General features: G+C 46.4%; 1 protein-coding gene across 2 annotated transcripts; it reads right to left on the bottom strand.

The window, feature by feature from the left end:
• Window positions 1–781: 781 nt before the first annotated feature.
• SIK1 (salt inducible kinase 1) lies at window positions 782–14,075 on the bottom strand. Of its 2 annotated transcripts, XM_032101020.1 has the most exons (14): window positions 14,026–14,075; window positions 13,677–13,890; window positions 12,767–12,883; window positions 10,054–10,117; window positions 9,697–9,858; window positions 9,288–9,412; window positions 9,050–9,173; window positions 7,891–8,114; window positions 7,510–7,659; window positions 6,784–6,906; window positions 6,312–6,537; window positions 5,351–5,626; window positions 4,598–4,829; window positions 782–3,821 (listed from the first exon to the last, which is right to left on the bottom strand). In XM_032101020.1, exons 2-14 carry the CDS (start codon window positions 13,827–13,829, stop codon window positions 3,401–3,403), a joined length of 2,397 nt encoding a protein of 798 aa, XP_031956911.1. In that variant the 5' UTR covers window positions 13,830–13,890; window positions 14,026–14,075; the 3' UTR covers window positions 782–3,400. The 2 variants fall into 2 exon arrangements, with proteins under 2 accessions (XP_031956911.1, XP_031956910.1); XM_032101019.1 differs by lacking the exon at window positions 14,026–14,075 and having other exon boundaries at window positions 13,677–13,962.
• Window positions 14,076–14,463: the final 388 nt, after the last annotated feature.

The following is a 14,463-nucleotide window of genomic DNA, read 5'->3' as shown; positions in this document are numbered from 1 at the left end:
CTTCAGAAAGCAAATTAAGTAAGTATTATCTCTGTTTTCCCCCAAGCTTCTGTTTAACTTTTTGGATTTACCTTTCCATCACTCTCCCTTTCCTCTGAAATGCGATAGGTGGATTTTAAAATAAAAACTTCAGAATAGAAAAAAAAAAGGGGGAAAATTGATCTTTAATTTCTTTTTTAAAAACACTATTGTTTGTTGTTTGGTTTGGGTTTGTTGTTTTTTTTTTTTACTGTTTGTCAGGTCAAACCAAAGCTTGTCAATACTCAGGGGTCTCTTTGCAGACGAAACCCCTCCTTGCTCTCATTGTGACTGCACAAGCCGAATACAAAGCCTTTTCAGTAACTTTTTAAACTCAAGTTATATTTCACAAGAGACAATCCACCCTGCCCCTTGAATCCCTCCCTCCTCCCCTTTGCTCTCTTTCAGTAACTGCCTTGATCTGGCTGGGGCTGTCTCAGCTGAAGGTGACACGGAGGCAGTGCCCATCTGGTAACACTCAGCCACGCCGGGCCACCCTCACTGCCCAGACCTCTGGTGCTGCTGCATTTCATAACCCGATTACCACAGACTTGGGTTAAATTCAGACAGATTGCCTACCAGCAAAAGGCTCAATATCCCATTATCAGATTTGTGAGCCCGCCATCCCTCTTCATTTAGGATGTAATAGAAAGTGTCAGCAGTGTCCTATGGACTCTGGCTTGAAAATGAATCTTGACTATGCAAATCGTAAGTGCATTGGGTGAAGATACTCCACAGAATCATATGCAGGACAACAATTTTAAAACAGTTTTTTATTTAAATATTAAATAAAACACATCAACTAATCATTTTGGTGTACACCTCTCATTTTAACATAAGAAATAAAATGATTGTTCAGTCATGATAAAAAATAAACTATACATCTCAATTAAACCAATCACGTAGTGTCTTTAAATACCCTATTGCATTGCAGTCTGCAGAACAGCACTGTCAAGATATCTACAAAAAAACCCCAGACTTTTAAAATGACCTCTTCTGCTCCAGCAATAATTCCAAAGAGGTTCTACAGCAATTGGAAAAGAAAAAAAAAAAATACTATGAAAGTAAAGTGCTTGTCATTGCTCAGGACAGGAAACAAAAGAATCTGTGGCCTTTAGATCCCTGGCATTAAACAAAACACAAATTGAGGAGGAAATTCTGTGGTTTAAGTACGTGTGCTACCGCTTACAAAACTGAAGGCCAAATTGCTGCTTTGTGACAAGTTGGCTTCTTCTTGCCCTCCTCTCCAGCCATCTCCATGCAATCTCTTTTTTGGGATGGGTTTTTTGGGGGGGTGTTGTTTGGCTTTTTTCTTTTAAACCCACACTACAAATGAGCATGAGACTTTGGTGTTTTCTCTGCTGCAAGGCACCACTCATTAACAGGAGTTCAACTCGAGCAATTTTCTGTCACTTTGAAGCTTCCAGACCACGGAGCAGCAGTGGCAAGCTGGAGATGCACCAATACAGACACACAGACACAACACACAGATGAAGAGGTCATTTATGGAGAGCCACAGACAGAGCCACACGACATCTTCAACCCTTCCTACTCCCACCAATTAACCTGGTCAATCTTTGGCTTTTTTTTTTTTTTCTTAAAAAAACCCAAAAACAACTAAACAAACCAAACAAAAAAGAAAACCCAAAAAAAAAAAAAACCAAAACAAGTCTCTATATTATTTGCAAATGTGTAATACTGCAGGTTGCATGAAGCCAAGGTAACTTGAAGGCACCCTGTGTCACACTAGGGAGATGGGTCCTTTAAGCATTTAGACAGAACACAGCCATGCTCTGACACTCGGATGGCAGCTCCCAGCCAAGCTGTCTCACTGCCTGCTCACCTGCTTCCAAAGTTTGCATGCCCTCCCCAACTCATGTCTGTAGGAGCACAGCCTGTCCTCCCCTCTAGACCTCAGCATAACCTCCAATGACACCAACAGAAGTCATGGTCTGCCTCGGCAGGGGAGTTGGGGTTTATACCAGAAACACAACAGAAGCATATTACAAAATATAAAAAATAACTAGTGTTATATTGTTTTCTGCTTCCTATTTATATACATATACAGCATTAAAAACCATACGAAAAACACCCATCTAATCCAAAACCTCGTTTTGCTAATATGCCAAAAAACAAAAACCAACTAAAAACAAACACCCAAAGATTGTGCTGTTTTACTCACTTTTAATACAGTTTTGTTCAGAAAAAGCTGTACTCTGTTAGAGTAGAATTCTGTTCTAGCCTATTCCTTTTGTCTTTGTCAGTATATAATTATAACCTCAATATTGCACATCTCCCCAAGAGTCAGTTCTGTTTGGACCCTGATAATGAAATGCATAAAAACATAATTAGCAGCGGAAATAACGATGTGCAGCACTAAGAAATACCCCTCAGGCAACTTTGTAGGCAACCTCCAGAAGGGCTTTTTAAAAAGAAAACCCTTCCCATTACCCCACAGGTGCTGCTGCTTCCCTCCTCAGTGCCTCGGCAAGAATATGAACAAACTTAGAGTTTATAAAGAGATTCCTGAAGATTACCCCGACCAACAAAATATAGGCATGTGTGCACCTGTGTGGATGTACACACTCCCAAACAAACATCCCTGCAAAAGACCAGGCATTATGCAATTTGGATCCTCATTACCAAGGGATACATTTCCAATAGTTACTGCTTCTGTACTAATTAGAAGGGCATGCTAAGCTTTTCCAGCTGATGTATCAAGCAAGAAGTTCACAGTTTTCATTTAAAGTATGTGTAACTGGGAGGTGTGGAATGGGGATGTTGGTTCCTTTAAATAAAATGAGCGTTAACAGGAGGGAAAAGGAAAAACAACAAATGGCAATGCTTCCATTTTTGTCTCCTATGAATGCATAATGCTTCATGCCACTGGTTTTCTGTTTATTTTCTTTAAAAGAGGTAATCATCGTCACAAACCCATAAATGAATATTGTGAGAAAGGGAGGCTCTGGTCCCTTCTTTGAAAAGCCTCTCCCTGCTGTGTCACCACTACTGACAGCTGCTAATCTTGCATAACAGCAGAGCTGTATTGGTCTGACTTGAGTACAGTACCGAAGAGTTCTTCCCCAACCACATCCCTCCCTGCCCCCACAAATGCCCCACCCATCTGCCCCATCATTATTTTTTCCTTTAAAAAAAAAAAAAAAATCAGTTTCTATTCGTATTTGTTCAGTGCAAGAATAGTAGAAGCAAAAAGACATACATATTGCTTGTTTCAGTCCTATAAAGTTGCCAGCTTTCTGAGCCAGACAGCCTCTTCACATACTTCAAAATTTATTGCTTCTGAGAGTCACTCGTCCCCATGCCGCCAGCCAGCCACGGAACAGTGCTGAAAGTTCCCCGCAACGAGAGCAGCCTGAAGCTCTCACTTGACCAGCACAAACTTCCCCAGCTGGCTGGAAGTCAGGTCCTCCATCTCACAGTCCCCGTGCTGCAGAGTGACGGCGTCGTAGCTCGGGGACGGCGCGGAGAAGCTCTGCTGCGGGGAGAAGGTGGCGGCGAGCGGGGGGACGCTGCTGCTGATGTACAGGTGAGTGTCCAGCAGGTGAGCGGCCGACGACACCGGAGACACGCTCACGCCAAAGAAATGAGGTTGGAGCAGTTGGCTGCTGCCAGCAAAGGCCAGCTCAAACGAGTTCTCTCTTTGCAGCTCTGACAGCAGAATGGAGTTGGAGGCTTTGCAGGTACCTGGCCCGTCAGAGGAGGGGATGCCACTTGCTGCAGATGTCTGGGAAGTCTGGGGACAAGCTGTTTGGAGTAGTTGGTGATGCTGGAACTGGAGCATTCTGGACAAAATCCAAGCGGGAAGAGGTTAATTTGCATTGCTAGGATAATTTCATGCTTTATTCCTTCCTTTCTTGCCCCTAACCTTGATCATAACTTTCCCCTTTGTTCCCTTCTCTCGATCAAACCCCTCCTTACCCCAGCCAGTACAATCAAAGCAAGCTGCCCATGCCAGGTTTTTCCTCATTCTGTAGAGGGCAACTATCACAACCAAGTTTATCTGGTCACGATTTGGCCACCTAATAATAGATGTTCTAGAGACAATGCGTGCAGATAAACCGGAAGCTCAATTTTCCATCTTGCTTCTCTGGGAACGAAGAGGTGCCACCACACATGACATTTGAGGCCACTGGAACTGTGCCTCCTTTGTGGGCTGTAACTTTTCCAAATTACAAGGTCTCGCTTCCTTGCCATGGGAAAATTACAGGAGGAGGCAGAGGAGGAAAGAAATCATTCCCAAAACTAACAAAGAAAAACACAGCTTGCAGTAGGGAGAAGCAGTGTTTTCCCCCACACTACCAAACTGCTTCTCAATTCAGCAACCTCCAAATATTTGGACATCGAGATTTTTGAGTGGAATTGCACATCCTGTGTTACATGTGCCAGGGCAGGAAGCCACAAAGGAAGCCAAGCAGTTTACCCACTGCCACACAGAAAAGATGGAGCACAGGAGCCCCCAGTGACCAAACCCCCAACCTCTTTTGTTGTGCTTACCCCTCCTTGCTTACCCCTAACCCAAAGTAAACCCAACGAAAAGACAGCAAAGCTCCTCCCTCACCTCTGCTGCTGCAGCACCTCCTCCAGGAGGCTTCTCCCCTCTCTGCTGCTCCCACTGCTGCTGTACATGCAGGTGTTGGGCTGTGTGTGCTGGAAAGGGCTCATGGCACTCCTTGCTGCCCGAGAGGAGGAGGACTGACACACCTGCCGAGCAAAGCCTTTGATTTTATTCAAGCCGAGAAACCCCTTGGCTCGAGCATTCTTCCGCAGCTGCTGCCTAAAAGCCTTCAAGCCTGTGGGACACGAGGAAAAGAAATGCACTTTAATCCTCCTCAGCGTTTGCCTACAGTACAGATCAGCCTTTCTGGGCACTGCCCTCCTGGGTGTGAGAACTGGGCTACAAGAGACTCCAGTTCACGTTCACCCTCTGCCTGGTGGTCAGAACAGGATTTAGGGAATGGAACAGGGACTGGGACAGCTGCACCCTTGTGCGGATGAACATGCACAGCAAAGGAAAAGCCGGAGAGAAATCGTGACGTTGTGCACTCCATATTTTAGGAGGAAGGTGGAGCCTGCCATCCCACTCACGGCAGCAGAAATATCTCCATGGGCAGGCTGCATCAGCGTCTGGGAACCTTTCCTCCAGGCACCTTCCTCAGGGCATCCCACCCTCCCTCAGGGCCCGGGAAGACAAGAGGCAGAATATCCAGGTGTCTGGCCTCAGCGTGGGCAGCAAGTCTCCCTGCACCCTACCCTTTCCCAGTGGCTGTTGGGAGGGTGCAATTCCTCAGCAACAAAGTCAGGAAGACATTACCTTGAGTTAATGAGGTATCAGATGCTCTCCTTCCTTCTTGGAAGCTGACAGGCAGGAGAGAAGCACCTCCCATGCAGCCCTGGGCTTGTAACACGGGAGCGTCAGACTGGGAAGCGAGGAAAGGCGACGTCATCCTCGCTGTGGCCGGGCTCCCCGTCATTACTTGACCTGCCAAACAGCTGCTCAGGGCCACTGAGCTGTCATTTGAAGATGAAGTAAGGCAGCTGTCTGAACTAGTTCCCTCTGTGGGGCTGGCAGAGGAGGAAATGACTATACCTATGGAGGGGAAGGAAGGAGAGAGAGAACATTCCCAAGATGAGTACAGGAAGGAACAAACATGACATCAGAGCCTTCTGCCCACCTACACTGGCACTAATAAACAGCCTCAAGCTGGAGAGGTGTGCAGCAACTCGTGTTGTCCCAGGTCTTGACTCCAGCAAGGGGTCACCAACAAATAACCTCAGTTTGGGCTCTTGTCCAGCTGGCAGGGCTCTGCCAGCAACGCCAGCATCACCAGGCTGTGCTGGATCAGGCACAGAGCATTTCTTTAGCACAACCAGGATTATTGTTTTGTGAACAGTTGTGCTTATTGGCTGGTTCACAGGGTCTGCGTATGTACCAAACACGATTAGTGAGAAGAAGTTTTTTGTTAAATTCAGGTACTTTCTCCTCCCCCAGTACAACAGCGGAAGCAAGCAGGCCAGGTTTGTGTCCTGCTTGTGAGCACACTCCCCTCTGAAGAGATCTAGATGAAATACAACAGCACAACTTCTCTTCCCTAAGGGCCCTGCTTACCTGTAGGAAGACAGAACTGGGGAGGGCAGACCTCTTTTCTAGGCTTTCCTACCCCAGCCAAGGTAAAATCAGCACATCCTCCTTCAGCATTTGGGCTCTATGGCACTCCTGCTCTGCTCTTTTCCTCTGCCTACAGACACCCTTCATCTCTCCCAGACTTACTTACATGGAGGGACGTGCTGGTAGAAATGGGTGGTCACTTCAGCCAGGGTGTGCCTCCTGCTGGTGTTGCTGGGGATGCAGATGGGGTGGTCATATGCCTTAATTTCATCCTCCAGCTCCTTCTCTTGCCTCACTTCCTCACTGATGGTGGTCTCCAGCAGGCTGTTTGGGGAGATGGAGCGGTTCCGGAAGAGCCCGTTGAAGTTGGTATCCACAGGGAAGAACACAGGCTGGAAAACATGCCAGATCACAGACTTCAGGGTCTTTTGCTCATTTCTGAACTGCCTTTTAATACTCTCCACAATTCTGTGGCATGTCTTCAGTAGGAATATTGTTTGAGAGGCTATGGTGACACCATGCCCAAATGCCAAACAAAACGTAGGAGGGAGACAACAATAGTCACAACCCCCATTGTTTTGGATTGGCAGAACAGTGGGAAAAAAGAAGCAATGCACAGTTCAGCTGGGAACACCAACCTGTAATGGGTTGCTTATGTCACAGTCCATTTCAGCCTGCAAGGATGGCTGAATCAGGCTCTGAGGTTGCTGGTAAAGCAGAGATGATCGAAGGGTTTCACTAGTGAGACTGTCCTGAGGCATCTGGAGAGAGAGCAATGCACAGAAGCCATCACACACACTGCTCCACGTGACTTTTCAGATACTGGAGAGTCACAGAACCTCAGAGCTACCTTCCCTGCAAGCTTTCTCCTCATGCTTTCTATGAAAACGAACAAAGCTAATCCATCAATGCCAACACAAACACAGAACTCCTCCTCCTAAGTTAGGCAATTTAACTGGAAGTGCAATTTGCAAAGGCACCCAAACCACACTTTAAAGAGGGTGGGGGCGAAGAAAATAAAAAGAATGTCAGAAAAACACATTAAATGACTCATGGAGTTCTTCCGAGGAACCTACAGGATATGCAACAAAGAAGCATAACCAAGCCATGCCTAAGAGGGCAGATTTCCATGAGAAGTCTAATCTTGTGGCTCATTATTGACCTGCACTGGAGGCAGACTATTCTTTGGACCATGACATGACCCGCGGTCACTTCCTAGGAAACAGGGCATTAATATTCACTCAGCCTCCTGCTGAAGAACAGCAGGCTGTGTCCTGTCAGAGGGCACCACTGCCAGAACTGGTTTTCAGAAGCCTGGCAGTTACACAGGAAGGAGATCCAAAGGCCCCGGTGCCTCTCCTCACCTCAGTGTTGGTGATCTCGGAGCTCCTGGGCCGCGGCTGCCGGCCGGCTGCCGGCCGAGTGGACACCTGGCTGCTCCGGTACTCCTTGAGGCGCTCCAGGAGCAGGTAATAAATGGCAGCAAAATGGTTGTAGCTGCTGTTCTGCAGAGACTGGAAGACATTGGAAGGGCCTTCTGAGTTACAGGTAACTCAGGAGATAAGCAGCCAAAACTCATCACTAAGGGCTCAGGGTAGCACGCTCAAAAAAAAAAGCAAAATCCAGAAGGGTGGTGAAGATTTTATGCTGTGACACCAGATTAAGGCCAGTCACTAAATGACACATGACTGCACCACTGGCATTCCGGTAGCCACTGAAGAAGGATCTAAAGGGCAAGAACTCACCTCTATAGTCCTCTGCCTGTCAATGCCAAGGGTTTGCATGATCCCGAGGACCTGCTCGTTGTAGTCGCCCAGGTTGGAGTTGTAGTTTTGCATGGAGAAGGACAAGGACTGCTGCTGCTGAAGGGAGGGGTCAGCCTGCATCCACCTGTGCTGCTTTATTTGGGAGATGGTTATCCGCTTGGTTGGGTCCACAACCAGCATCCGTCGGATTAGTGTTTCACAGTCTGGGTGACAAAGACAAACTCATGAGCAAGGGGTAAAAATAACATCCCAGCCCCAAGTCACTGCTAACAACACTTCCCAGCAAGTGTAAGATGCCTATTAAAACAGGAATTAAAGGTTTAGGAGTGGCTGATGCCTGATCTGACTATCAAATATTCCAGACAGCACAAGAGATGTCCACATACATATCATAAAAACAACACCTCACTGCAGGAAATGAAGCTGTACTGGATATCAGGTGGCCTTGCACCTCGTACAAGAGCTGGTTTTCAGAGGATGCAGGTTTAATGGCATTACATCTACATAAAATAGGTCAGAATGTAGTACAGAACCCCATCCCATACAACTTCCTGGTCCATATATACTGCTGATTTACTTGTAACCAGGAAATAAAGCTATTCACGGCTACAATTGATAAACTTCAGACTTCAGCAGATAATCTCCACGTGACAACAGAGGCACGTTCACTCGGTTTTGAAACCAAATCAGAGAGAGGTGATAACACTCTTCAGTTTCATGTTTCTCATCAGACTGTTGGAGTTCTCAGGAAACACTGCGAAGTCCCACTATTTCTGCTCTCCTTGGCAGCACAGCCACACTGGAATACACCCTTTCTGCATAGCTAAAATACCTTAGGAGAACTACACCCATCTCAGCACTGTAGCCTAGTCTCATTAAAACCCCATTTTCTCTCTTTTCTGAGTGATTATTTCTCCAGCTAGGGTGTCAAGTATCTTTGTAAATCCATAGGGATACTCAAAGAAAGGAAACTACAGCCTTTTGGATGCACCATAAAGCAGATCCCAGAAAAGAAAACGTGTTCTGCCCTACAGAAACTACTGAATATATAAAGACAAAGTAATTGCCAGTTGCAAACAGGACAGCTACTCCTTTATAGCACCTGTTCTAACATTAAGGATCTGAAAAAAAAAAGCACCTTCAGACATGAAGTACGGGATGCGGAACCGCCCCTCCAGCACTCTCTGCCTCAGGGTTGGTAAATTGGGTCCATCAAAAGGCAGAGAACCGCAGACAAGGACATACAGAACCACCCCAAGGCTCTGCCAATAGAAAACAGCACAGCACATGAGTGACTCCAGGAAAAATGACGATTTTGAAGGCCCACAGACCCTCACAAAGTGTGAAATGCAGGTTCTGAGGAAGAGCAAGCTCACCCATATATCAAGGTGAGGTCCTTCGTATTCTTTGCCTTCAAAAACTTCTGGAGCTGCGTAGGGTGGGCTTCCACACCAAGTGGAGAGGGGCTCTCCCGACTTGTAGAAGTTTCCAAAGCCAAAGTCTGAAACAAAGGTGAAAATCTGGGGTAAAACAACAACACTCGACCACTAATATTTCAGAAGTAGCAGAAAATGGATAGAAAGGAACAGATGTGTTGCTTTGTTTTCTGCCCATTCATTTAAGCTATTCCCTTCAGTTCACAAAATCTGTTCTGAGAAATATCTGTGACTACTGTTTCATTTTCAGTTACACAAACACAAATACACTTCTAGGATCATCCTAGGGAGACCCAATGTGACTACATGCCTGATGTTCTTTATGAAGTGACCTCCTGTTTCCTATTACCTGCTAATTTGATATTCATGTTAGCATCTAGCAGGAGGTTCTCTGTTTTGAGATCCCTGTGCACAATGTGGTGGCTGTGACAATATTCCACCGCTGAGAGAATCTGCCAGAACTTCTTCCGCGCTTCGCTCTCGCTCAAGTGCCCATTGGAGGTCAGGTGATCTGCAAGACAAAATCAGAGAGGATGTAGAAACACCCCCAGGAAATTTTTCATAATCCTGCAGGTGCTGCACTTGCTGTTTGACAGCTGACAGCGCAAGCCCTGGGTTTTAAATCAGAATATGTCTGTTACTCAGGAATGACAAAGGCATGGTTTCTAAATCTAAGGAACTGTGAGCTCCATCAGTGAGGACTTACCAAACATTTCTCCATTCTTTGCAAACTCAGTAACAATATACAGCATATCCTTTGTCTCCATAACCTGTGAAGTCACAAGAAGACACGATTTAAAAAAAGAAAGCAGAGCTCTATAGTTTCATTTATTCTTCTGTGTGAATTCTCAAATATATCCATTCAAATTTATATTTGCTGCAGCAGCTGGCAGTAAAGGCATCTAATATTGCACCACAGTTCTCTTTCCAGGCAAACTGGTAATGATAAAGATAACAAATCAAGGCTTATGTGCCTACATTATACAATGGTTTCCCAGGCCATTGTTCTTCTCACCATTACCATGCTACCTAATCTCCATAAGATAGTAGACGAGTGTTTAGATAATTTTATACACTCCCCTTTTGTTATATATAGTTTTTTGCATATATAGTTTTACAATTAATGTGACATACTTTGAACATGCAAAGACACTTAAAAGTTTATCTAAAGTCGTCTTTGTCTCAAGGCTGGTGGGGGCTCAGATCAGCAGAGAGACCTGCAACCGGGACAAAGCAAGAAGTGGTATCAGATCCCCTGCTCCTGTTTGGAGTTGGCTGGGACATGGGGAGCCTCCTGTGCAAGTGGTAACAGGCTGCTGTTTGTGTAACAGCAGTGCTTGATGCACATCAACACCTGTCAATATATTGCCTATCAATCTAGTATCAACTTGCTTTGATATTTCACAATTTTAGCCTTTGGAGGGAAAAAAAAAAAGAACTAAAATCCAAACAATGAATGAGAAATGTTGAGCATTTCCAAGTTCATCTTCAGTTACCACAGCACATCTTTCAAATGTTGCATTTCAGATTTTGGAATACAACATTTCCCTGGAAACATTTCCCTCTCAAGGAGCAGATATTTTGTTTTGGAAGGAGGAGGCTCACAACAGGTTAACAATCCAAAAAGCCTCAATTCTACTTCAAAGGCTGTAACTTCCAGGCTCCCAACATGTAACCTTTTTCAAAGACTCTTTCCTCCCCTCACTACAAGTACACACAGACATGAAATGAAAATAAACAAACAAGGAGCAAAGGAAGAGAGGTTCCCAGTTTAAAAAACTGAAGGAAAGTGTTCTGGGAAAGTTGCCAGCTGGATGCAATTAAGACGCGGTGCTGAAACTAAAACAATGATGAAATAATAATACAAGAACACACACCCTACATTGGTATGTCATCTAATTCCATCCCTGCTTCTCAGCCTCCACCAAACAGGTAAAGCATCAGTTACAACAACAAAGAAAAGAAAACTTTACTGAAAAGAAATTATGGTCCACTACCAACGTCATTTGCTGCATCAAGTGAAGTGGTTCAACGAGATGGAATTTAACCTGCTTTTCTAAACGCTCCGCAACAGTATTTTCACCCACATCATTCCACTGAAATGAACTGAACCAAACTGTTAGAATGTTTCTGTATGTCCTATACTGCCCCATGGGCACCCCTGACGTCAGCTGTTAACACAGAATCATTTTTGTTATGATGGGTAACACTATAAATACAAACACTTCATGTGTGTCAAGGTCTTTCAAATAACGCCTTTCCTAAGCACCTGCCTTACTGCTCTTCAGCCATACATGTTAATTAAACTTTTTTGTTCTTTTTTTTTTTCTTCTTTTCTTTTTTTTTGTAAGCCAACAAACCCAGCAGTAAGATTACAGCTGATAATACTGTTTACTACTGCACACGGACTTTCAGACCTGCTGCTTCATCCATCTCCACCTTTCCTCCCCGTGCCCTTTTAGACAGGTCCAGAGAGACTGATACCTCTGCCCTGCTCATGGCAGGGGCTTGCACCAGATGACCTTTAAAGGTCCCTTCCAACCCAAACTGTTCTGTCATCTTCTTCCTAAATCCACACGGCATTATTTGAGATGATTAAGAGGAACGTACACCAAAGGCTACTTAGATCTAACATTTAGAATTTGCAAAGCAGTCCTTGCTCACAAGGCAAGTGTGATCCTGTTTTCTGCACAACACATTCATTTGTTCCTACGGTTAAAAATATCCATCAGTGCAGAAACTGAACAAATCTAAGCCAAAATTCATGCTGTGAAACTCTGCAGGGGAAAGATACTTAAAATTCACTTTACAAACTACACAAACTGGAACAGAACAACCAAACAGGTAATTTTTTGCCATATTCTAAGATACCAACATTTACCACCTTTTCCTTTTTCACTAATCGAATTCTTTGATTAAATTTCCACTTAGACTTCCTACTTAGATTAATTTGGTTTAATTATTGGTGATTTTAAACCCCTTCCGGTTAACTTTAGTTAACTTTAAATCCCTTCCCTTCAACTTCAGTGCTTCCCTCTCTACCACCAAACGTGAGTTTAAGTCTTCCTCTTATCTAATGCACATAAGAAGTTCCAGTCCTCTAAACTGGGAAAAGCAGAGGAGACAGGAAAGGCAAGTTAACCATATAAGTTCAGATAACCCATTCCTCAATTTGAAACAAACGTCAGCCTGGTTTCAATTGTCAATTTACAGTGCATTTTGTCAAAAAGCTGTCTAATGTACCAGAATCTTGTTCAAAGAATGAAGAACCACTTTGAAGACACCCAGTTTATTTCTATTGCTTTTCAAAAAGAATTTCAATATGCATTCTCTGCAAATATTGGATATAAAAATCACGTGCAAGAGAAGACCACAAGCGTATTTTATCTACGTGCTGCGCTTCAAAGCTGAACTCTTACCTGATATAACTTGATAATGTGGGGATGATTCAAAAGCTTCATTATCTGAACTTCTCTATAAATCTTCTCCAGGTTGCTTGGATCTAACCTTGTTTTGTCTATTATTTTTATTGCAACCTGCAAATTTAAATAATACAAACCCAGACATTACAAAACAGGTACTCTCACTGTTAAAATATCTTAAAAACAACCAAAAAAAAATACACACCCCAGCACAAACACATCACTCACAAAATCCAAGTAAAGTAGCTTTTAAAGTAGCTTTCAAAGTACGGACTTGACAAAGCTGATTCTGTTTTTCTGAACCGCACAGAATTCGCGGAACAGAATGTTTTCGTTTTTCTTTTCTACGTCAAAGGATTACACGTAAGGTAGCGAACACAACTGCAGAAATTAGCACTGGACAGGATTCCGTAAATCTTTTAATCCGTCCCATACCAGTGAAAAACAGATTCCTGTAACAGACTATCTCCTACTGTAGCGGCTGAGGCGATTCTGACATGCACTATAAGTATAAATACGGCTGCACGGCCATGAAAAAATTATTTCTGCAAATAACACCCCAAGTCCTTTGTTCTTGAAGAACACTGAACGAAAAAAAAATAACCCAAAACATCTCAAGTCTTCAAGAGATCCTTTATTTGCAGGGCGTTTTTAGCAAACTAAGAGTAACTCCACGAAGCTACAGTAGCACTCAGAACTGCGGGCGCTGGGCTGGGTTTTTTTGCATATATTCTTGCTGAGTTTTAATTTTACCTAGCGGGAAAACTTGCAGCCCCTGCGAACCGCGGCATCACCGGGGGCGTGCGAAGGAAGCAGCGCCCGCGGGGCTGCGCGGAGCCGCCGCGCTCCCTCCCCGCGCTCCGCCAGCGTTTCGGTCACCCAACAGAGCTGCCCCCTCTGCACCCACCTGCGTTTTGGTCACCCTGTGCCGGGCCAGCTTGACCACGGCGAAATTGCCTTTCCCCAGGGTCCTCTCGATGTCGTAGAAGCCGACTCGCAGGGGCCGCTGCTGGCCGTGCGCGGCCGCGGGCGCCGAGGCGAACTCGGACATGATCACCATGGCTCAGGCGGGGGGCGGGCAGCGCTGGCCGCGCCTCAGGACGGGAGCATCCGCGCAGCACCTGCACGGACACGGCACCGCAGCGCCCGTCAGCCGCGCTCCGCCGGCCCTGCCCGCCCCGTCCGCGCCGCCGCCGGCCCCGCTCCCCCCGCGGCCGCGCAGAGCCCGGCGGAGCGGCCGTCGAGCCGCCTCGTACCTGGCGGGCGGAGCGCGGTGTGCGCGCAGCGCTGTGCGGGCGGGCGGGTGCGTGCGTGTGTGCGGCGGGGCGAGCGCGCACCGGGGGGCAGGCGGCACCACGCGGGATGTCCCGGCCCCCCCGCCCTGCCCGCCCCTCGCCTCCATCCGCGCACCGCCCGCCCTCCCCGCCCGCCTCTTCCCCCCGCCCACCGCCGAAAGCCGAGACGGGCCCATTGACGTCACTTTGACGCCAGCGAGACGCGCGCCCGGGTGCGGGGCTGAAGGGGAGCGGAGACACCGGGACGTTGCCAGGGAACGGGCGGCGCTGACGCGGGCGCTGATGGAGCCGTCGCCCGGGAGACCCGGGGGGGCGGTGACGTCAGGGCGGGGGGAGGCAGGGATGGAGGGGGGGGGTCGGGGGGTCTCCTGCCCACCCCCCGGCCCGGCCCGGCCCGGC

The sequence above is a fragment of the Corvus moneduloides genome, chromosome 2 (genome assembly GCF_009650955.1).
Source record: "Corvus moneduloides isolate bCorMon1 chromosome 2, bCorMon1.pri, whole genome shotgun sequence".
NCBI classification, from domain to species: domain Eukaryota; kingdom Metazoa; phylum Chordata; class Aves; order Passeriformes; family Corvidae; genus Corvus; species Corvus moneduloides.
This window is presented reverse-complemented; position numbering and strand designations above follow the sequence as displayed.

Bases quoted from the DNA above. Each gene is read 5' to 3' on its own strand.
- SIK1 (XM_032101020.1), bottom strand. From the start codon at position 13,829: ATGGTGATCATGTCCGAGTTCGCCTCGGCGCCCGCGGCCGCGCACGGC. The intron at 9,174-9,287 runs GTGAGCTTGCTC...TTCTATTGGCAG, and splicing joins GACCTCACCTTGATATATGG to AGCCTTGGGGTGGTTCTGTA. The intron at 3,822-4,597 runs GTGAGGGAGGAG...GATTTTGTCCAG, and splicing joins GAGGTGCTGCAGCAGCAGAG to AATGCTCCAGTTCCAGCATC.